Here is a 25620-nt window from a genome sequence, read left to right as displayed (position 1 = left end):
ATGTCAACCGCAACAGTTAACAGTGCAGGATCCAGAAGTTCAAAAGTGTCAAAGCACCATAAAAAGGTAAGGCACTTTAATCTCTATCTCTAATTCTCTATTTTTAATTAAATATATATATATATATATATATATATATATATATATATATATATACCGGTGTGTGTGTGTATATATATATATATATATATATATATATATATATATATATATATATATATATATATATATATATATATATATATATATATAGTCGTTGACGGGTGAAAACCTTGTGTGTCCAAGAGCGTTCGTTTTGTATTTATCATGTTAAAAATGAACTAAACAAGTGAAAATAGCAGATCTACAAGCACACGTGTGCTTGTAGATCGGCTGTTTTCGCTACTTTTGTGCGACAGCCTTGTATGATGAAGCAGGGCTTTACTTGGTGAAAAAAAGTACAAGTTTGAAACTTGGAGATACGAGGTTTCTGCCCGACAGTGAGGATATATATGTGCTAACAGTGTTATATATACAGTAGCACTGTATGATGGAGGCTGTAGATAAACAGAGAGCCTGGGATTACGGATGTAAAATGATTAATTAAATACAGTATATTAATGATAATGACTCCAGTTGAACTCGTGGCTCATTCAAGGAGTACAGGGAACAACGTGGATTCTTGAGAAACCCAATCAGATATCTTGGGGGTATCAGCATTGTGTCTGTGAAATGGATCGTGTACAGTGATATCTTATTCTGTTCAAAACTACTGTATAGTCACATATTGTAGTGCAGGGACCTGAGCACCTGAAAAAAACGTATATCGAACACAGGATATCGAAATATTGTTTTTTTCCAGAGCCACGAAAAGGAGCCAAATCCATGCAAGGAACAGTTGGTTTTGCATCTCCAACATACCGTCACTGTCGGGCAGAAACCTTGTATCTCCAAGTTTCAAATGTGTACATTCTTTCTTAAAGTCCTGTTCATCTAACAAGACTGTCTCATAAGACTAGTGAAAATATCAGATCTACTGTGCTTGTAGATTGGCTAATTTCACAATTTTAAATCGTTTTCAAAATGATAAACACAAAACGAATGGTTTTGGACATACAGGGTTTCCACCCGACAACGACGATACTGTATGCTGCACGTGACATTATTGACGCCCTTCCTACAGTATATTCGCACGTTCTAGCATGTGACGTCACTGTAGCTAAAACAAGCCTTAGATAAGAACGCTGTACAGGCTTCCCCTCTCGAGGAATGCTGATAAGCCGTCACATGGAGCAATGGCAGGTGCCAGTGAAGCAAGAAGTACTCAAATGTTTTACTTGAGTAAAAGTATCAATACTTAGTAAACAATACTTTGTTACAAGTAAAAGTCCAGAATTCAAAATGTACTTGAGTAAAAGTACGAAAGCATTGACATCAAAATATACTAAAAGTACCAAAAGTAAAAGTTTGTTACAAATGAATAAAATGTATAAATTGTAAGCTTGTAGACGGGCTATATTCTAATAGTCAAAGTTAAATTTTGGCTGAAGTGGTTAATGTATGTTATGTTTTGTTAATAATAATTCAAATCTAACCAGTATGTAAAGTTTTCAAATAATTGTATTGGAGTAAAAAGTACAATGTTTGCCTCTGAGATGTAGTGGAGTAGTATTTAAAATTGGAAACACTAAAAATTCACTCAACTAGAAACTAGAATGAAGTCAGCTCAAACACGCCCTAATGACAGCGACCCAGAGATCAAGCAGGGACAATTCTATATAAAGCTTTTATTTAACCACATCATGAAACCTAGCCTCCGTCATTCTGTGGCAAACATTTGTTGCAACACATCAGGGGTTGTACTGTTGGTCGGCCGTTTCGGCCAAGAGATTTATTGGCGTGGAGAGAAAAGAAAAAGATCAGACCAAGCATAGAGCCCTGGATGGAGCACCCCGGACAACTAAGGGGAGGAAAGGGGAGACCTTTGTTAGTCCCGTTTCAGCTTCACCCAGCTGTTGGCTGCTCAGATGGTTATGATGAGCGCTGAGGGGGGAGCAGTGAGGGGTTATGTGTTGCTCAAAGCCACTTTCAACATATGCCTGTACCTGTCGCAAAGCGAGGTGCTCTGAGCTAATAAGTTCTGAGTTCATAATAGTTATGAATACAATAACAATTCAATATATAATTAATAAATATGAAAAATAATTCAATGAAAATGTCCGAACATTCTGTGAAAATAGCAGATCTTCAAATTCACAATGTGTCACAGCGCGACGTGTTCTGAGCATGGGTTAGGGGTTGAACGGGAGGAGTAGGACAGAGATGCAATGTCCTCTCGGTGGGGGCTCCTCACTGGCAGGTGAGCCAGTAGGATACAACTGAAGTGGCGACACAGAAAGGAATAATTGGCATAACGACTAAATTGGTAGAACAATCGGGTAACAATTTGCTACTCTAAACTTTGGAGAAAGAAAAAATATATGTATATTTTTTTCATTGGACCTAAACTCTTCAGACAGAAGATTGAAAGTATATACTCTTTGTGGTCACACAGCCCACCTCAGGTGTCCTGAAAGATGCCATCCAGTTGGGCATTGGTTATGCTGTGGGCAACCTGAGTTCCAAGCCAGACAGAGATGTTCTCATGCAAGACTTTTCTGTGGTGGAGAGTGTCTTCTTACCCAGGTACAGTACCATAATGTAACCTTTTACTTACAAATAGAAAAAAGCATCTTAATCAACAAGTAATAAACTTGAAAAAGAGAAAGAGGCGATCCAGGCACTCAAGGTTAAAAGGAGGAATAAGCCTTTATTGCATTAAAAAGGCTACTGCAGCCTAATTGGTTTTCCATTGTCATGCTATTTTTGGTGTGGGACAACATTGTATAAAGTATAAATAAAGCTTTTAAACCTACCTACTTACTTAAAGGAGTAGTTCACCCCCCAAATTACGTATTTTATATTGATTACTCATGCCATAGAGACTTGAGTTCAATAATATGTTTTAGTTCCTAAGACAATAATTTAATAACAATAAATCTACCACCATTGATTCTGGATGGGGACACAAATGTATTTGGGTCCCCAGCTGGAAACAGTGGCGGTAAATTTACTTTTTTTTGTCTCAGCAATGCAACAAATACAACAAAATATAATTGAATTCAATTCTCCATGGCGTGAGTAAACAATAGATTCATTATGACAAAAAAAAAAGTCATTATGGGGGTGAACTACTCCTTTAAAGATGGGGTTCCATGATTTTTTTTTCCCTCCCTAAAACAACATTTTGCAAATTATAACCACACCTGGCAGTCTATTAGAGTAATGTTAACTCCATAGACACATACAAAACAGAAAAAGTACAAAACTATGGCACCAGCATGAGACCTACAGTTCTCATGCTGTTGTGTTTACCTCTGAGTGGGCATGTTGTGTTGTCTAACCTTGTTGTAAAAATCACACCCGTGTGAACTGAGCGGTGGTTTACCCACCAACCCCTAACTGTACTGTATACTGTACTCTACTGTACCTAACTGTACTGTACTGTACATATTCTGTGTTCTATATCTATGAATTCGATGTGTTCTAGATCTATGAATTCTGTCACCTCCCCCCCCCCCCCCCCAGGCTAGTCTCAACAGCACCCTCTTACCCACCAACCCCTCCCCCCTTCCCCCCTGTGTGTGTGTGCCTGGCCTGGCCTGGCCTGAAAACAGCGCCCCTCCCTTAACATGTGTGGTCATAAAAGGTACTACACCACAGGCTTGAGGCTACATACAGACCCACCCACCCACCAACATACATACAAACATACCTACACACACGGCCACGCTATGGAGACGGTGTGACCACCGCTCAAAAATAATAATGTGTTTATTCTCTGATGTGCAGCGAGGGGAGTAACCTGACTCCAGCCCATCACTTCCCAGACTTCAGGCTGAAAACCTATGCACCGCTGGCCTTCCGTTACTTCAGGGAGCTGTTTGGAATCAAACCAGATGACTATCTGGTTAGTATGTCAACATTATGCACACACTGTAGTCAAACACACACAGATTGCACAGATTATAAGTGCATACAGTACTGTATATACATTGCACACACACACACACACACACACACACACACACACACACACACACACACACACACACACACACGATAACAACGATACACAGACAAATATCTCCATCATTATTCATTATTTCAGCGAACATTCTCAATTTTCTCTGTTTTGAGATTTGGTTTATTTGTTAGGCGCCGTACAGACATTTGCGTGAAACATCTTCTCCGTATCGTCTGAGAATGGCCACTGGGGGCGCCATACTAATGCATTGTCAATGGAAGGTTGTTTGGTGTTTTGTCGTTGCCGTGTCTCTTGGCCAAAAGACAGGCTGCGGTTGAGCTAGAGGCACGGCAACGACAAAAAACCAAACAACCTTCCATTGACAATGCATTAGTACGGCGTTCCCAGTGGCCATTCTCAGACGATACGGAGAAGATGTTTCACGCATATGTGTGAGTCCAGCCTTAGGGGATCCCCATTAGCTGTGCCCTACAGCTGTTCATCCTGGGTCCACTTTTAAAAAACAATACAGACATTTAAAAACACACATTTCAAGACAAAACAGGAATCAATATTTGAAGACAAATAATACATTAAATGTTCCAGTGTTGTACAAATCCACAACTTTGAGAACATAAATGTAACTTTACAAATGGCAAGCCATGAGTATGTGAAACCCCACTGCAGACTCTCTCAACAAAGTCCCCAGCTAAAATGCTTGGCATCCTAATATGATATGTTTCTTTGCTTGCTTTTAAACAACATAAACCCTAGAATCCCTATTCATTCAGCAAAAATAGAAGACCTACAAGCCCACAACACATCGCAACATGACACATTGTGAGCTTGTAGATCGGCTATTTTCGGGCAAATGGATTTGGGTTCGAGGGGAAAAAGGAGGTTACCAAGTATAGACCCATGGGAGACCCCGGTCAATGAAGTATAATAGTGCTTAAGTGGTTACATATTGATTGGTACCACTCAATACAAAGTGTTCCACCTCTGTATGAATTGCAGTTAGGGGTGGGCGATATGGAAAAATACAATATCACGATATTTTCCCAAGCTGTATCACGATACACGATTTTATCACAATTATTTTTCACATTGGTTTTTATGGTTATTTTTCAAGTTACTTGACAACAACTAGACTCCCTGGGTTCCTTTTGGGAGGTCTAATTTGAACTTTACAAGTATGTAACTCTGACAGCATGTGACAAGTATGTAACTCTGACAGCATGTGACAAGTATGTAACTCTGACAGTTTACAAGTATGTAACTCTGACACAAATGAAACCAAATGGACCCTTACAGGTCCATTTGGTTTCATTGGTATACTGTCAGAGTTAAGTGGAGACCTTTACATTTTAAAGTTTGAGAACTACTGATTTAGACCAAAATGCAGGTTTAAATTGAATTCTGCAATTAATCTCTGTATTAATGATTGAACAGGATTTCTTACAAGGCGCCATCAATTGTATCACGATATATACGATACCTCTGAAAAGGCATATCATGGAGACATTATATCGTCTCAACGATAATTATCACAATATCGCCCACCCCTGATTGCAGTACTCCATCTGTAACGAGCCACTGATCGAGCTGTCCAACCCTGGGGCCAGTAGTTCCTGGTTCTACCTGACGAGCGATGATGAGTTCATCATCAAGACCGTTCAGCCCAAAGAGGCAGAGTTTCTGCAGAAGCTGCTTCCTGGCTACTACATGGTGAGTCCCGCCCCACAATGCAAACACAGCGCCGGTCTCTCCATTCACTTGACCACGGCAGCTGTTGGGAATTTACATGTCATGTGAGAGCAACTGCGGAACTATGCAAATGCTGTCAACTCTGCAATTTGTCTTCTTGCTATGGTAAGGTAGTACATAAAGTAGAGACGAGGATGCAGTGAAATATGTTGCAGTTAGCAATAATGATTCTTTTTGTCCGTATTCCCTAATATAAATAGTAATAAAATGAGATATTACAGAAAGAAACATCATACATACGAAAGAAACATCATACATACGATCCCTTGTATGCCCATACATGGAGTCCCTGTCTGAACCAGCCACACAGATATGGGCTGTCTTCCTCCATATATGGGCATTCCCATATGAAGTCCTGTTAGATATGGGATTAATATTGATGACATCAGGGATCTCCATATATGGGCATAAAAGGGATCTGTTAGAGTGGTTCCCATGACATCACAGTGATGTCAGAGCGGCAAACCCATAGATTTAAAAAAAAAAGTGTACACGTCCAGACAGACAGACAGAATCAGCATGTGCCATTTCACATACTAAACTGCGACCTTCGTTTGCAACAAATGCCTAATTTAGACCTGGGCTGTGGTCTGAAGTGTAGCCTGCTGCCTGACAGCACATCACAGGTTCAAGTCCCATCCCCAACCATCTCTACTGCTTGTCTCTTTCCATCTCCCTCCCCTGTTTACTGTCTGTCTGTCTCTACTGTAACCTATAGATAAAGATAAAAAAGCCCCAAAAATATTGTATGAAAAAAAATCCTAATTTATACTGTCTCTCACCGACAATAGCTACAAGCAAACTACAAGCTCACAAGGACGTGATGGTATTGCTAAATAACAGATATGTTGAGAACAGAGCAGAGTGGTTGCGGGGAGCGGCCCTTTCAAAAGAGTCTTCGTCCCCTAGGAGATAAGGACAGTTTCACATTCCAACGTCAATGCATGGGAGATAAACACTGTCTCAAGTAACACTTTACAATACTGTGAAGACTATACAGTACATACACAATGCATGCAACTGGTTGCATTCTTCTCAGAAAGTGTTTAACTATGACTTGCAGTATGTCAACTTTAAACTTTTAAAAGTGTACTGTATACGTTTATTGCCACATGAGAAGTTTACAGGTATGACATGTAGAGAGCTTGTTTGAAAAGATGATCATAAGAAAAGGAAAATATAAAGAAATGTACCTCAGTCTGTTGTACAAGTAAGGAGCACATATCAAGTATGTATTAAATGTGCAGGAATTAAGTATTATTCAGAGTCACATAATACAGAGTATATAGAATGTCTATGATGGCCTGTATAATATTTTTCCAATACTTTTACTTTACTCAAATATATTTATTTGAACACTTTAGATACTTGTTACTTTGTAGATTTCGATTATTATTACAAAACATCCATTACCCACTTCTATTCAGCCATATATATATTTCGGCCATTTGAAAATAGCCGATCTGCTATTTTCAAAATTTCTTTTATACATTTTATACATTTGAAAACTTGTGAACTGGGACATTCTGCATAATGACTACTTTCTATTTTTGGCACTTTAAGTACATTTTGATAGCAATATTTTGTAATTATACTCAAGAACATTTTGAAATCCAGACTTTTACTTGTAATAACAGAGTAATTCTACTTTACGTTATTGATCCTTTTTTTTAAGATTTGTTTTTGGGCTTTTATTGATAGGACATAGACCGACAGGAAATGGGGAGAGAGATAGGGAGTGACACACAGCAAAGGTCGTCGGGATTGGAACTCTGCAATTCCTGTTAGCTTGGATTCCCATCAATGATGTCACTGGCAGATGGATTTCTAAACTGCCCATAGCCCTCCTATGAGACACGGACAGAGTAGATTTCTTTTTTGCTATTTTATCATGATCATTAGTGAGAACCAATTTCACGAAGATAGGTTGAAAAGTGGTGAAGTCGTTAGGGCTGTCTAATCGCATACATAATCGCGATTATTTTTCATAATCGTCATAATCGTTTCCATATTGAAAAAAAATCATATATTAAAAAAAAGTCAAAAATATTGGAAATAGCAGATCAACAAGCTCACAACGTTGTGAGCTTGTAGATCGGCTATTTCCACTATCAATGTTCTTTTTTAAGTATATAGTTGTCAAATATGTCAGTAATTTCTTTGTATATTTAGGTTATGTGTCATATCAAAGCCTAAAAGCCAAACAGAAATGTCATTGTCAATGACAAAAACACAATTAAACCGTTAATCGCAATTATTTGAGTGACAATTAATCGTCATGTAAAATGTCATAATCATGACAGCCCTAGAAGTCGTCCTTTTAAGTACAAAATGTGGATACTTTTCCCACCACTGCAGAACCTGAACCAGAACCCGCGGACGCTGCTCCCCAAGTTCTACGGCCTGTACTGCATCCAGTGCGGCGGGGTGAACATCCGTGTGGTGGTCATGAACAACGTGCTGCCGCGCGCCATGAAGATGCACTACAAGTACGACCTGAAGGGCTCCACCTACAAGCGGCGCGCCTCGCGCAAGGAGCGCGCCAAGAGCTCGCCCACCTTCAAGGACCTGGACTTCCAGGAGATGCACGAGGGCCTGCACTTTGACCCCGACACCTACAGCGCCCTGATGAAGACCCTGCAGAGAGACTGCCGAGTGAGTTACAAACTATATGCATGTCATGTGATGACACTTTCTGTTAGATCAGGGGTCTTCAAAGTGTTCAGGCAAAGGACCCCTTAGCTGAGAGAGAGATGAGGCAAATTTTCATCGATTTCATAGATGGATTCATAGACTTGTTTGACAGCACTGTCATCAGTCTATTTTGGATTCATGTTAATGTGTATTTTCAGACATTTAACCACTTAAATCGTCGATAACTTGACCTTTCACTATGTACTTGGTCTGCTCTTTTTTACCTCTACACCAAACTTATTTGCAGAAAATAGCTGATCTACAAGCTTTCAACGCCTCGTGCTGCGAGGCGTTGAGAGTTTGTAGATCTGCTATTTTTGTCTAAAGTTATCCTCGGAATACGGATGCGAGGATTCAAGTTGTTAATTTAAAAGCATTATCCTATCACACAAGGATTTGGCGCTCCCCCTGTAGTAAGGCTAAGGACCCCCTAGGGGTCCCGGACCCCCTGTTGAAGACCCCTGCGTTAGATTATGGCTTTGGAATTACAGTAGGATTTATCTGCGGTACAGTATGTGTTTATATAAGATGTATGTACATATAGATACAAGCACATGCATTAGAGCTTAGCTTAAAAGCTTACAAGAAACAACCAAGTACATTGCACAATTGATATTTTCTTTTGCCCTTTTTCACAAATAATTAAAAAAGGTAATTTTTTTTGTATCTTCCACAGCATTATGACAAAGAAATAACATTGAAGCATTGAACCACTTGAACGCTAGCATCCCTATTCTGGGTAGGGCGAATATTCTGCTAAAATAGCCTTCTAAAATCTCACAACGTGTTTTGAGCTTGTACAGTAGATCGATGTAGAGGGGAAAAAACTGAGGGGACCCAGTACAGAGCCCTGGGAGACCCCAGTCCCCTGAAGTAAAGGTTCAAGGTTAAAGCTTTCATTTGACTCTGCCTTAACTGGTGAACCGTGCACGCCTGGCCTGTTATGTAAGCGCAACACCTTTCGTCCTGACCATGAACAATTGCCCTCTATCCCCGTCTCCCTGTAAGCCCTTAAGAATGACCTCATTAGTCCGGCCCGTTGTTTGATTAGTGGGAAAGGACCGCGAAAGGCCTCCTCCTCAGTCCTCACCCAGGATTACCAGCAGCAGAACAAAGCACCTGACTCATATTACTGCCTTTAACATGTGGACTCCGTCAGGAGCCCAGAACACAGTACAGTGTGCTGTCTTAGGGTGTGATGTAAGACAGTCAGTGTATTAGGTAACAAACATGAGGAGAATGCAGTGTCCTGCATTCAGAAGTTTACTTGAGTCAAATAAAGTACACAAATTAAAACATTTTGAAAAATCGGATTGTATATTAACTCTTTTCCAATAGCCGCAGAATATTTCCTCTGAGACGTAGGCCTAGTGGAGTAGATTATATATATATATATATATTATATATATATATATATATATATATATACGTATATATATATATTTTTTTTTTTAAGATTTGTTTTGGGGCTTTTATGCCTTTATTGATAGGAAAGTAGACTGACAGAAAATGGGGAGAGAGATGGGGAGTGACAAGCAGCAAAGCAGGTACGGGATTTGAACCTGCGACACGCTGTCAGGCATCAGAGCCTATGTGGTGTGCGCCTGGACTGCTAGACCAGCGGGCGCCCCGGAGTAGATGTTTAAAGTATTAAAAAATGGAAACACAAGTGAAGAAAATATACTTCAAAATTGTACTTACAGTACAGTATGTAAGTAAGTAACTTTCCATTGGTCTAGTTGTGATGTAAGCCAGTCAGTGTATTGAGTAACATGGGAGAATTTAAAGCTTTAGGCTTTGTTTACAAAGAGTCCTTAACATTCACATTGTCAGACTCAAGTTGACAGTGTACTTAATATATGCTTAGTTTCCAAATCCAGGTTTAGTCCTTAACTGTAACTTTCCTTCCTGCATGTCTACCAAAGGTTGAAGGGTTAGTTGTTCAAGAAATTACCTAAGAATGTGGTAAACTAAATTCACGTACGCGCTGCCATTTTCTTTTCTGAGGGGGTTGCAGAGACATGCAGTACAGAAAAATATAATACATTTTAAATACAGTACATTCATACAATGTAGCTCGAGGTGCCTTAAACATCCAACATAAAACAAAATAATACATATCTCAGCACCACCAACAAAGTACATGCATAATACCCTATTACTGTAACAAAGGCATTGCAGAAGACACTTCCAGACAGGAAACAAGGGCAGACAGATGCAACTAATGTAATGTTACTTCATGGCTGTTGACGGTTTCAACATTCAGTTGTTACTAAAGTCTTGTTAGCATCCTGTCAGCTGTTCACACACAGCAATTACTGTTTTGATGAATTAGTTTGATAAACTGTTGCACCGGTAGATAGCTCTTTCTCGGTTTGCGCTGGGTTTATGTGATTTCCCAGGCCAAAGGTTACAAACCAGTAGTGTTGTAGTTCAGGGGTTCCCAAACATTTTTGTCTCAGGGCACCCCATAAATATTGTTTTAATCCAAGGCACCCCTAACATTATAATTTTCATTCCTAGCACCTTATATTTATAGCATATCGTCGTTGTCGGGTGGAAAATTTCCAAAACCGTTCGTTTTGTATTTATCATCTATAAAATGTACTAAACTAGAGAAAACAGCAGATCTACAAGCACACTTAGCACACAAGTGTGCTTGTAGATGGGCTGTTCAGAGGTCTCTGCCTGACAGTGACGATATTTTAGTGATTATGTTGCGAGGAAAATGTTGAGATAACAGCCATTTTGGTTAGAACTGACTGAAAATAACTTTGTAATTCAAGTTTTAAAATGATACTAAATATTTTTTAAGTGTCCAAATAAATTCCAAATATCATCAAATTATCTTGCGGTACCCCTGGACTGCCGTCACGGCACCCCAGTCCCCAGGGTGCCCCGTCACCCACTTTGAAAACCCCTGTTGTAATTGAGTCCACTCAAAGCGAGTCCAAGTCAAGACCAAGTCCAAGGGGGGGCGAGTCCGAGTCAAAACCGTGTGGGAGGGGGTTGAGTCCGAGTCGAGACCGAGACCAACGGGGGTCGAGATATCCATGTGACATCATGGGGTTCTCAGGACATAATTTAACATCTTGAAAAGTTTATACTATATTTGTATCAGCAAACCAGGATCGTTCGCAAAGATTATTGTTCACAGTCTGAAACCGCAATGGATTATTCATGTGTGGCAGGTCCTGGAGAGCTTCAAGATCATGGACTACAGTCTGCTGCTGGGGGTCCATGTGCTGGACCAGAAGGTGCTGGGCAGAGGAAGCCGAGGAGACAGTAAGAGGGGACAGAAGGTCCTCTATTCCACTGCCCTGGAGTCCATCCAGGGGAACGTCAAAGGCCCCGAACCAGCAGCTGATGACGACACGTGAGGAAACTAGATACTAAGTTCCCAAACATTTCAGCTCAAGACCCAAAAGAGAAATTTGCCTGGGACCAAAACTAGTGAAAATAGCAGATCTACAAGCTCACAACGCGTCGCGCAGCGGTGTGAGCTTGTAGACTGGCTATTTTCACAACTTCTTAAACATTTGTTTTCTAATTTATATAATTTCTTAGATTTTTCTTTCATTTCTTCATGAAATTACTGAAAGAAACATTTAATTTGTTATTCATTCATGAAAATTTTGCTTTTTTGGGAATGTTTTTTGAAAATGTTTTGAACTAATAACAACACTAAAAAAAAGGAAACTAAAAATTAAAGGACCCCTAGAAATGTGTCCGTAACCCACTAATGGGTCCCGACCCATTGTTTGGGAAACAGCGTTCTAAGCAAGTGGTCCTCAAACATTTTCATTTGAACGACCCCCACTTTGATGCGGCAACCCAACCCGCCAAACCCAACCCAATTACCACGAGTTCGGGCGGGAGCGATTGATCCGCTTGGCCGAACAACACGCAATAATGGCGTCTGAAGCTTACCTGAACCCACCCGACCTGCAGGTTGTGGGTCGACCTTTACATCACTTTACACACTACACTGTTGGTTCTCGAAGTGGGGTCCAGCATGAAAATACTAGAGACTTGAGACTCCACTATGGCCAAGAAGAGACAGACATGGACCACCCATGATCATGCCATGAGAAACAGTTCCCTGACCTGGTGACCTAAGATGTAGACGTCAATGTAGTTGCCTGCAGTTATTGGGAAGTAGAACTTCCGCATAAAAGCCTGCCTTTTATGTGGAAGGGGGAAGTGTACCGGATTGCCTTAGTTATCATTATTAGGAAATGTGCCCATGTAATAGGGTGTGTCTGTTCACTCATACAGAAGTTACAATTCAGTATATCTGTTAATATGAGTTTCAGAACCGGGCCTTTAAGAAAGCCACAATGATCGGGCCCCCAGCCGCCAGCCTCCCCCCCCCCCCCCCCCCCCCCTCTGCTCACTAGCGTAATATTCCAGTCATTATTTCAGAACATGGACAATTGGTTGAGAATCAATAAAGGGTTATGCATATTTTAGTTTGTATAACTATAATCATACAGTGTTATAAGCTGATTATAATGCATTATAGACCAAAAAACACTAATCTTAACAGTGGTCCCCTTGTTGATTCTTAGTCAGGCTGGTGGTCCCTGGTTTTTCAATCAGTTGAAAACCCCTGATCTAAAAGATTGCAGCTTTTTTATCCATTTAAAGCTATTATCTTAGGCACTATTTCTTACCTTTTTTCTTACCAGGATGGGTGGAATTCCTGCCAAACACAAGGATGAGAAGCTGCTCATCTTTTTAGGAATAATCGACATACTTCAGTCATACAGGTGAGGCGTTTACAACAATGTAATTTATCAATTACATTGTAATATCCTGAGTGTTCATTTTAAAGCCATATATTGTGTAATCTTCTCATTGTATATTTTTTGTTGTTTTAGTGGACCGTCACTCAGTGTTCATTCAGCCGGCTACACCAGCCTCACGGAGAGCATGAACCCTGGATACGAATTCCCTAAAAATAGGATTGGTTCTATTTTGTACGCGCGCGTATGCGTTTTGTACACAGACTCCCTGGTCTCCCGCACATATACTCCCTCCTTGGTGTAGCCAGGGTCTTTTCGCACACGCACATACAGCGCGCGTTTTCTGGTGTAGCCCAGCCGTCCGTTAGGTTATGTTGTTGTCAGCTCAGTGCCAGTGGCCTTGTGGTTAGAGTGTCCGCCCAGCGATTGGGCGATTTGGGTTCAATCTCTGGCCGGGTCATGTCAAAGACTATAAAAATGTGTCCCAATGCCTCTCTTCTTGGTACTCAACATGAAGCTGCCTCACACAGGAAAAACAGGAGATAGGCTCCTGCCATATGGGCTACATGGCTCTGCAAGGCTTACTGTATGTTGTTGCTGTCAGGCAGAAACCTTGTATCTCCATATTTACAGTTTAGGCATTTAGCAGACGCTTTTAATACAAAGCGACTACTTACAATAAGCAGATAATACATCACTATAAGATGATATGTCAGAACATCAACATCATCACTTTTATGTTTTTTTCCCCCTAAATGAATGCCTACTTCATCATACGAGATTGTCGCACAAAAGTAGCGAAATTAGCAGATCAACAAGCTCACAACGCATTGCATCTCGACACAAATATTTTCACTATTTAAAAACATTTTTTAAACAATATAAAAAAAGGAACAGTGTTGGACATACAAGGTTTGGACATACGGTGTGATAAATTAATGGGCGTTCGTCGTTGCCCTCGGTAACGAGCCACGGGCCGGCTCCATGCAACAACCACCGCCCAGGTGATGCACATCACCACAACGACCAGTGTGCAGCAATACATTCATTGTAATGACGGTGGCATGATGATGTTTCCTCAGATTAATCAAGAAAATGGAACATTCTTGGAAAGCTCTTGTTTACGATGGGGTATGTACCTCTATATATATATGTGTGTGTGTGTGTGTGTGTGTGTGTGTGTGTGTGTGTGCGTGTGCGCGTGCGTGAGTGTAAGGTCTTCAAGGGCCCACTACATCTGCCAATGTGTGTGTACTAGTGTGTTGGCTTACATAAAGCACTGATATGGCTAATTCTCAAAATAAAGTTTGGTACCCAAGGCTAAAATCCATCGTTAGGTCCTAAAGAAGCCTCAAAAAAAGTTTGTCGCTTTTATCCAATTTGTTTCGATAATTTTGTTAAGCCAACCCACTAATACTAGTGTGCTAGTGTGTGCATTCTGTGCATGTTGTCGTGTTTCACATCTGGCAGTGTGCGTGTGTCTGTAATACGGTTTACACTTTTGTACCTGTGCACAAGTTTTACTCTTTTGCACCTGCGTGCACGTGACAGTGTGTGCATTCTGAGCATTTTGTCTGTGTCTTTCAGGATACGGTGTCGGTTCACAGGCCTAACTTCTATGCAGACCGATTTCTTAAGTTCATGGGCTCCACGGTCTTCAAAAAGATTCACCGTAAGTCGCTGATTAACATGCCTGTATCTATCTCAAATGTTTCAGTCGCCTCTGCTTTCCAGGATACAAATTGACTACTTGAACCCTAGCGTCCCTATTCCGTGGTGAACATTCTGCAAAAATAAAGATATTTAGTGTAGCGGGAGAAAGTAATGGGGCCTATACAGTTAGTTAAACCCCTGGGGAACTCCAGTCAGTTACTGTAAGTACAGGTACTGTATAGGAGTATAGGGTATTAGTGGTTAAAATGTTTATGAAAACGAAAGGCTGTGGGCAGCATGTTGACATAGATACATGCAGTAACTGGTTTCTGCGGGTTGGATTAACCACTTTCAACCTGCTGTCCTTATTCTGGTTGTCATTACCGGCAAAACCCTTTCATAAACACATCTACAAGGTCTACAAGCTCAGATCTCCAGCATCACAACGGGTCATGATGCAACGCGTTGTGAGCTTGTAGACCGACAGTTGCGACAAAGTATGAAGTGGGGGACCGGTTATGTGGTTTTAAATGCTAGTAATAACAATAACATCATCATACTGTTATTTCTTTGCTATGTTTTCTTGTTGTTTGAAGGGCTGGAACCCAATATAGTTATTCTTTGTTATGATTTAGACTTGACATGCTCACGTACGTTTACTGTACGTAAACATATAGATATATGTGTGACACCACGGTCAGTGCTTTATCTATTTATCTGACATGGCCATGTGATACAAGATGAAACTATTGAATTATGACCCCTTGTAAAACATTATGACATCATGTTTTATTGCATACTTACCGGTATTCATACCATACTGTGTTCCTGTCAGTTCCTTTCTCTTACAACTCATATTTCCTGGTCATGTAATGAGACCAGTACCATATAAACATCGAAACAGAACGTTTGGAAATTTGTGTTAGATTGTGTCTCTGTTGTAACACAGCTGAATTTGTGGGTTGCGCCCATGAAAAATTATGACTTATTTATTTTTTTAAAGATATTTATTGATATACAGTAGGTTGACAGCAAATGGGGAGAGAGATGGGGGGTGTGGCGCGCAGCAAAGGTCGTCGGGATCGGGACTCGAACCCGCGACACGCTGTCAGGCCGGATTACCAGCCTAGAATTATGTCTTATTTATTCCTTGTTACTGATAAGACTACAGATCCACCAAACTACACTAAACAAGAGTCAGTAGTTTGGCATTGGCAAAGAAGATTTCACAATCCACATACTCCAGATATTAGCGCGGAATCTCTGTGAAGAACCTGCATTTCTAAGGGGCGGATAGAAAACATTCTTCTGGTGGTATAGACCCGCCCCATATCTGCAGAATGATTCTTTTGTTTCGTTGCACTGGCAGATTCAACTGGTTTCCAGGCTAGTGTTATACAGCCAGGTGTCATCTTGTTCTCCACAGAAGCACCACACATTAATAAATGTAGGGTACCACTTGACTAAAGGGTCCCCTAAATGAAAATGATTATTGTAACTTGTACCTTAGTGTACCTACTAAGTACTCAGTGCAGATTGAAACAGTCCACCACCTCACCCCTGCATGCATTTAATTCAGAGATATGGAATTCTCTCCTCCCTTTCCTCCCTTTTTCATTTGATACCTCCTCTCTCCTAGCCCTTAGAGGAGCGTCTTCTAAGAGGAAGAGGAATTCCCTCCATGCCGCAAAGTCAGCCTCTCAGGAGTTCCTGTCCCCCCTCAAGGGGGAGCTGAAGCAGGAGAAGAAGACTCAGAGTATGGACCATCTGGATGGACCCTGTAAGCATGTCTTCATACTGTTACTAGTGGCAGACAAAGGGAATCACAGTAACATTATTGTAACAAACATATTTACCTGTACATAAAAACAAGACACAGAGTGTCACCATGGCGTACCCATACAATGTTTAGCCACGAACAGCAATTTGCTAGGTGTGTAGTTTGTGAACAAAGAGTTGGCTTCACATATAGGCACAGTGAAATGTCAATGAAAGAAAGAGAAAGAGATTCTTAAAATTTACAATTCAGGCATTTAGCAGATGCTCTTAATCCAGAGCGATTTACAATAAGCAAGGCAAATACGTCAGTACAGAAATAATAATCTAAGAAGAAAAAAAAAGGTAGACCAAGCACCTATTCAGCAAAAACTTTATAAAATCAAAAAACATATCAAATCTAAATTACATTGAGGGTTGGCAAGTGCTATTGGTAAGTGCTATGGGCTAAGGTTCTTAACCACTTAAACTGCAGTATCCCTATTGTGTAACTTTTGCAGAAAATAGTAGATCGATTCTGAGGTTATAATTTCATGTTTTCTTTTAATGGTTGCTATAGGCATTCATTTATTCAAGTTGCATTTTATTCAACAGTTTTTAGCTCTTCTAAACATCCAGACCTAGTCCCAAGATCTCCTGGTGTCAACCACACTGCTGCTGTTGATCCTAACAAGGACCGGTGTGATCCTGAAAGCAGGTAAATTGATGCTGTTCAGAACAAAAACTTGTATCCCCAAATAAGACTAGGCATACAATAGCTTACCCAGCCTCTCTGTCCGTCTGTCTGTCTGTCTGTCTGTCTGTCTGTCTGTCTGTCTGTCTGTCTGTCTGTCTGTCTGTCTGTCTCTTTCCTCCCCCACATTGCCTCTCAAACGGCCTCCCCCTCTCCCAGAAATGTGCAACTATATGTACGGTACATTATTGTTTTATTTTACCATGACTTATCCAATGGAGCCTATTGCTCCATTGGCCAGAATGTCATTGAACATGCACACTTACAAAGAAAGAAACAAAACCACAAGTACAAGATACTGTACATTTATCAGCACATACTGTAATAGCAATGTTCTGCTGATGATGGCTGATCTTATCCAAATATGGAGTTCAACATATTGACATCAGCGATATGACATCATGAGGTACAATATGACATCTTATTTCTCTGCTCAGAAGAACGGCGGTGGGTTGGCATGCAAAAGAGGACATTTAGCTACCTTTGATTACAGCACAGACTGCTCTGTTTACGAAGAGTCATTGGCCCCAGATCTAGGTCAACTGTATCACCTTCGCATCATCGACATAAACACCCAACTCAAGACCATGTTCGAGGCTCGCTTGGTCCAGGGCTCCATCCTGAAGAAGGTCCTGGAGGCGGTGAACGGCCTGATCACGGAGGCGTGTTGGGACGTCAACTCGTCCGGCATCTCGCTCCAGAGCATGGACTCGGCCCACGTCGCCCTCGTCCTGCTGACGCTCCGGAGCGACGGCTTTGACTCGTACCGCTGCGACCGGGACCTGGCCGTGGGCGTCAACCTGGGCAGCATGTCCAAGATCCTGAGGTGCGCGGGCAACGAGGACGCCGTCACCCTCAGGGCCGAGGACGGCTCGGACACGCTCTCCCTCGTGTTCGAGACCCTCGGCCGCGAGAAGGTCTCCGACTACGAGATGCGGCTGATGGACCTGGACGTGGACCAGCTGGGGATTCCCGAGCAGGAGTTCAGCTGCGTGGTGAGGATGCCCTCGGCGGAGTTCGCCCGCATCTGCCGGGACCTGTCCCAGATCGGCGAGGCCGTCACCATCTCCTGCGCCAAGGACGGAGTCAGGTTCTCGGTCGCCGGAGAGGTGGGCACCGGGAACGTCAAGCTGTCGCCGACCGGTCACGTGGACAAGGAGGAGGAAGCGGTGACCGTCGAGATGAAAGAGCCCGTCCAGCTCAACTTTGCCCTGAACTACCTGAACCTGTTCGCCAAGGCCACGCCTCTGTCCAAGACGGTCACCCTCAGCATGTCTGCCGATATCCCCCTGGTGGTGGAGTACAAGATAGCCGACATGGGCCACGTCAAATACTACCTGGCACCCAAGATCAACGAAGAGGATTTTTAAATGTGCTTACGCGGTTTCCTCACGCCAGTCCGGGGACCAACAGGGGGGTCCAACTCCAATTTGATGCTTATGATTCTGTAACTCTTATGGCTCTCTGAGCTAAATTAACACTAATGCAGTGTTTTCCAAACAGTGGGTCGTGGGACACAGACTCATGGGTCGAGAGTAAAATTATAGTACAAAAATAAGTGAGCGGTTCAATATCTCGGTGCATATCTCCTTGTATGGGCCTTTCTGTCCGTGACGTCAGTTATGATCATGGATCTCCATTTATGGAGATCTGTGCTCATATCTTTTTTTGGCTAATACACAAAAGGGAAACATAGGAGCGGCTTGCCCAGCTCAAAAATATTTGAATGATCCTTTCAAACTATTTTCAAAAATAAAAAGATTTTCTTGAAAAAAAAAAAAAAAAAAAAAAAACTCTAAACCAATTCCATGAATTAAAAAATGTGAACTAAGAAATTGTGAAAAGTAAGCACCTCAAACCAATGTACAAACAAATCAATAACTAGAACTGCACTCTGTCGAGGTGCCAACTAGCACCTTGTGCGCCAGCAGAGCGCGCCATGTGGTGCGCTCTCCACTGGCATCACCAGTGGTGATGCCAGTGACATCCCCACTGGCATCACCAGGAATTCTGGTCCCTCATTGGCTGTTAATGATGACGTTGCCAGAAATGCTGGTCCCTGATTGGGCTACGGGCTTAAACACACACAGCTACCTATCTACATACTGTACATACGCAGCCGAACTCAGTACTTGCGCGCTCTGCTGGCACAAGTAATTAACCACAGTCTTTCCTGTGTCACAGTGACGACCGGCGAGCCTCCAGTGCCACCGTGGCGTTAGATGACGCCACTGCTTCCCTCTCCAAAAGCCAGTCAGATTCTGAACTCGATGTCTACTTGGTAAGAAGCACCAGGTTAGCATGAACCTTAAAACCGGATCTTATCTTCTATTAGATCAGAGGCAAGAAACAATAATCTCTCTCTTTCTCTCTCTCTCTCTAGTGAGGAAAGATGACCCCATCTATACCTCCTCCAGCCAACTGTGCCTGTACAAGATCATTATCCTTGACTGTGCAACCATCGCCTGTGCAAGAAATGCCCCAAAACAGATAAACGATGAAGCATTGTATCAACCATATTAACAGGGCAGTTTTTCTCTCGCATCATTCTCATACTCCCCTGTATGACATGACAGAAGAATGGTCAGTGGTCTGTCACAGTACACTAGGTGATTATTGTGTCCGTAGGAGATGCCTTGTCGACTCGCTCGCTTTAGCTCACTGGGCGGTGCCTCACGTGGCTCAAGTACGCTTGAGATGGCGCACCTCCGTCGTCTCCACCGAAAACAAACGCTCATCTCCTACGGAAACAGTAATAGCGTACAGTAGCCTTGTTCTAAATGGCTCTGCAGATCGGTGGTCGCAGGTTTCCGAAAGGTGGCACGCCCGTTTCCTGTTCCTGTTCATCTCCCATTGCTTTGTTTGATTGGCTCCGTAGCAGATTTGAACCGGAAACACATATCGTCGTTGTCGGGTGGAAACCTTGTATGTCCAAAGCCGTTTGTTTTGCATTTATAATTTAAAAAATGATTTAAACTAGTGAAAACAGCTGATCTACAAGCACACAACGCTTCGCACCGCGAGGCGTTGTGTGCTTGTAGATCGGCTGTTTTCACGACTTTTGTGCGACGGCCTTGTACGATGAAGCAGGGCTTTACTTTGCGAAAGAACGTACAAATTTGAAAACTTGGAGGTACGAGGTTTCCACCCGACAACGACGATAATATGAAGGTGAGATATGTGTTTCCTGTTCAGATCTGCTGCAGAGCCTGCCACGGGCTTGCCACCTTCTGGAGACCCAGGACAAAGACAAACTGCAGAAACATGTCCTTCTTGCTGTACTGTCTGTACCCATGTAACGCGGGTGCCCGGCTGCCCCCCCTTTGGGAGACCAGCAGTAGGTCTTGAGTCTATTAATTCCAGCTGTGAAGTAAATGGGGTTGTGAGATGAGGGGATGGGGGGCAGAGAGAGGCAGCCACGTCCACACAGGAGGCCATTTTTGTGTACCATTTCATACCTAGTGGCGAGACATGGGATGGCGTATCTTCCTAAATTAAGGATCTCTGCCCAGGACTATACCGTTGTGAACAGAGCTTATATTCCTGCAAGATCCAATCACTGTGTACTCAGGCAATGTGTGATGTGTAATGAAGAAATCTCACACAAAATGGATGGAGTCTCTGGCTTTGTGTATGGAAAAAAAAGAAAAAAGATGTATATGCCAATACTTCTTTCGTGTATCATCGTCCTGTACATGACACTATGGAGTAGCTTAATCTCCTTATACTCTCAACTTTGCTGCTAATTTAAGAACATTGTGAGTGCTCATGAAAACATTGTGCTTCTTCGCTGTGATTTGACAGAGATCTATTTTTAAATGACTTTCTGATTAACGGTGCAGTGCCACGTCAGTGTGAATTTCTCAGCGGCAGGATCCCTGAAAGACTAAATGCATTTTTATTATTAGATAATAAATACGTGGTTGATGCTTTCAAATCATATACTGTACTACTAGAGAGAGAGACGAATCAGATGATGGCGGCCTCTCTGGTTTTGCTTAATAGAACGGGAGAGTGGGTGTTACATTGACGCATTGTGCATGTATTGTGTTTATGCTTAGTGTCATGCAGTTGTGATAATATTGGTCTTAATGTATACTCTGTCCTACGACGGTGCCGTGCGCCGAAGATGCCATTCTATGAGCTCATAACCCGCCGTGAGCTGGAAAAGAAGTAGATTCCCAACTCAGACATAACTGTTTGAGTACAGCCACACTGTACCATGTGACTAACATCTCATATTCAGAACATGCAGTTAACCAATACCTTATGTCAAACTTCTGTGAGAAATGCATCTTACAGTACCTATCATTGTGTGTGTCCAAATCATGTCCAAACTGTACTTGTTTTTATGAACGGGGCTCCAATTTGAATGAAAGCAAACAGACGAGGGTTTGGAATCAAACTAGTGCCATACTCTAGTCTAGATGGATTCATGCCTTTCATGTGTGTTTTTACACTTTTTTGGAGTAAAACAAGCTCTGATGTGTGCATTGTAAAACATGTATTTTATTTACAATGCTGGAAATAAAATACATGTTTTATTATTATTCTGTGACTTTGTCAAGAGAGATACTCTTGACAAAGATGACACTGAATAATAATAAATAGGGAGACAAAATGATCAGTTAAGTGTAAAACAAAGGAAGAAGTGATTAAAATGTTTTATAAAGTGTCTTCCACTTTTGCCTTCAGTTCACCTTGTGAAATATAGCATTTCAAAATCAATGTATAATACTGTATTATAGAAAGTAGTGTTTGTCAAATAAACAGTTATTTTATCTAATTAAGTGACTATTTTTGTACATTATAATCTCCAGAGCAATGTTGTCACAGGTGGGCACTATTGAGTAAAAAAAATAACTATGTGACAGTGCTTTGCACTTAAAACTAGGAAGTAGGGGGGGGGGGGGGGGGGAAACATGAACATGATTGACAGAGACATTATTATTGATTGTTTGTTTCGAAATGTATGTCAGATGAGTTTTCTACTATATAAATAAGATTCAGTTTGATATAGCAGACGGCCTGTCAGTAATTCTTACGGTAGTTATTTTACATGAGTAGCATGAGTCTGTTTAGAGAAGTTTGTAGAGGAAGATGATGGACAGGTGTACAGATTTGCAAATGATGTGGTCCCCAGCTAAGGCCTCATTTACACTGGCAGCCAAATCCAGCCTGATACAGATCTGTGCCACATCCAGATTGGAATCTGATTGGTTTAAATGGTCACATGGAACAAATCAGATTCCAATCTGGATGTGATTCAGGCTGGATTTTGCTAGCCTGATACTTCAGTCCGCACATCACCACCCCCTGTTGGTGGGTGGTGTGTAGTGAACGAAGTGTGTGATTGAGTCTGACGCTAGCAGTCAGGCTAGGACAGGGGCGGACTGGCCATCTGGCATACCGGACATATGCCCGGTGGGCCGCTAGGCCAGAGGGCTGGGGGGCCAAAAAAAATATTTTCGGGGAGTAGTGAAAGTTACAGGTAAGGTGAGTGCGATATGAAACGTAAGCTTACCATAATCACAGTAATCCTTAATCATTTTCAATCATATTCAAGGGCTTTTGGAGAAATTAGACAGACACAGAGCCCTGCAGAGGGGAGGTGATTGTGTCAGACTCTGTGTCCAGCTGGCAGCTGATGCCAATAAGTAGTAACTGCCCCTTGTTAATGGATCAAAGGAAGGCAATTATGTCTCACTGCACTGTCAACTAGCTGCTACAGATACATACTTTAAGCAGACTGGTTAATTGGTTCTTAACTTATTTTGTTTCAACTTTAAGGAGTGCATTTCTCATAATAATAATAATAATAATAATGGTGGTATAAGAGCAGCAACAACACTAGTTACTAGTGTCAACCTTTTCTCAACCTTTTTTCTGCCAGGGCACACATTGCCAAAAGATCCCAGCTTGCTAATGCTAAGTTGTTATTTGCCAATGTAATGTTCATACTCCCCTTGTTGGTGAGAACTGTACGCTAACTTATACAATTTATGGATTGTGTAGTTGCCTCTGGGTTGTGTAGTTATCATTTATGTTGTTCTGTAAAAGTTGTGGTATTAAGAGCTTGTGTATTTGTATGTGCCTCGACCGGATGAGTCGGTAGAGTATCTGCGCGCGCGCTGGTTGTGGGGGCTGGTCTGGGCTAAGATACCATTTTAGTCCCAGTCTGTCCCTGGGCTAGGATTTGGCTGCCAGTGTAAATGGGGCCTAAATGATGAATGAGAGTTGGTAACCAAATAGACCCTTGTAGATCTTTAACTCTTGAGAGCATAAAATGAAAAGTTTCAGCCTAATATTTATTTGGTTATTACACACTGACACAGCTGAGTCAAATGCATAATTGACCAGCTTTTTAGGCACATAAATCAATTCTATTTTAAAGGAGTAGTTCACCCCCAAAATAAAAAAAAGAATCTATTGATTAGTCACGCCATGGAGACTTGAGAAAAAAATATTATTATTGGCTTAGGAATGCGACAAATAAAAACAAATTGTATTGAACTCAAGTCTCCTTGGGGTGAGTAATCAATATAAAAAAAGTCATTTTGGGGGTGAAGTCCATGTCCACATGCCCCATGGTGTGGTTTAAATGCTCTGATCAAAGCTGTCAATAATTTCATCCCCCAAAATGCATTAAAAGAAGCCTTTTTTCCTTTTCACTATCTTTGTTCTCATTACCATACTTTTTTGTTTTTGTTCTTATCACAATGATTTGCTTGAGCTATTGCTTCGGGGCAGTAATACCAAATTCAGGGGCGTCAATTGGGTATGGCAGGGGTATGCAGATGCCATACCCTGGGTCCAGGGGGGGAAATAAAAGTTACTTTTAAATATAAATCCATGAATGTATCTTTGTCTATCTGCGCAGTAAAATAACTACAAATGCAAAATGTAACAAAATTGTCACTGTAACAATGTATTATAAGTATATTCTCCACACTTGTATTCTCCCCATCTTGACAAAATGGTATATTCTCAGGTTCCGCAGGTCAGCTGCACAGGTGCAATGCATTATTTAATTGTGGCACGTTTACTAACATGTCAAGTTTAGCTGCACTTGATCAACCATTTCAGGCTGCCATATCCAGCCCAAGAAACCATAGAAACCTGTGTAAAGAAAACGTACAAAACTAGTTTTTTTCACCCTTTGTCAGCCTTCTGATTGGTCCCTGACTGGCCAACCAGTAAAATCATTCACTTTTGCTACCGGGGGCGGGCACTGCGAGGCGTTGTGAGCATGTAAATCTGCTATTTTCACAATAGAACCGTGTTATACAAAATGTAATGCCTATTTTCCACATCTTTGCCATATCCTAGCTTTTGCTGAACTAACACCACTGTGTGTGTGTGTGTGTGTGTGTGTGTGTGTGTGTGTGTGTGTGTGTGTGTGTGTGCATTTTCAGTCCCATTTGTATTCAGTCTTGTTTCAGTCTCTTGTGTTGCCCACCCAGAGGGGAGCAGTTTGAAGAGGTGGTCGGTCACAGTTGGCAGGTGACGTCGGAGGCCCCGCCCCCAGCCTGGTCATTATGCTTTTCCAGGTGTATTGAGGATGAGGACCCTCTGTGGAGCTTCCTGGTCCTTCCTGGTGCAGATGACAGACCCCCGTTGTGATGCACTACATTTTTGGACACTGATCCTACAGATTTTGCCCTAAAATGACGCAAACCGGTACACGGTACATCTCTACAGTCATGTCATCAACATGGATCTGTCCCGTTTCCCATATTCCCTCCTGATTGGCTACCATTGCCTTCCAAAATTTGTGTATGCGACCTGACGGTCGCTTATCTCCCGATTTAGGGAGTCTTACTGGTTGTATTGTTCTAAATATGGGTTAGTCGGGTGGCGAGATTGAAAAAGCTCAGGTTTCTTAACCGTAAGACGGAATTCATTTGTGTGGTTGCCATTCATGGGTTGCATTTGTAGTCCTACACCAGCCATTTTGAGGACCAACACAAGTGTTTTGATTAACGTAGAACATTGGTTCTATGCCAATCAGACAAATTGAACACCTGTGTTGGTCCTCAATATGTGGAACACAGCCAACACACAGCCAACTTTCAGCCAACATTCCAACTCATTACTTTTATCAGGCTTCCAACAGCTTTCTGTAAGACAATGCATGAGACATGATGCACTCTAAGACAGCTATACTGCATATGGGCACCTCAAAGGAAATTAAAATGCTGACC

The 25620-nt window shown here is 41.8% G+C and overlaps 2 protein-coding genes across 2 annotated transcripts; both read left to right on the top strand.

The window, feature by feature from the left end:
* On the top strand, positions 1-25039 carry LOC308299594 (phosphatidylinositol 4-phosphate 5-kinase type-1 beta-like; the record flags this gene model as incomplete). Its single annotated transcript, XM_080743389.1, has 13 exons — positions 1-66; positions 2534-2664; positions 3871-3988; positions 5621-5773; positions 8171-8467; positions 11698-11882; positions 13198-13278; positions 14337-14385; positions 14842-14926; positions 16547-16687; positions 17278-17380; positions 19601-19711; positions 24880-25039. 13 exons carry the CDS (start codon positions 1-3, stop codon positions 25037-25039), a joined length of 1680 nt encoding a protein of 559 aa, XP_080599515.1.
* LOC308299052 (proliferating cell nuclear antigen-like) lies at positions 18004-18786 on the top strand (the record flags this gene model as incomplete). The annotated part of the gene is made up of 1 exon (XM_080742778.1): positions 18004-18786. One exon carries the CDS (start codon positions 18004-18006, stop codon positions 18784-18786), a length of 783 nt encoding a protein of 260 aa, XP_080598904.1.
* Positions 25040-25620: the final 581 nt, after the last annotated feature.

Source organism: Nannobrachium achirus (assembly GCF_963921795.1).
Source record: "Nannobrachium achirus genome assembly, chromosome: 15".
Lineage (NCBI taxonomy): Eukaryota > Metazoa > Chordata > Actinopteri > Myctophiformes > Myctophidae > Nannobrachium > Nannobrachium achirus.
This window is presented reverse-complemented; position numbering and strand designations above follow the sequence as displayed.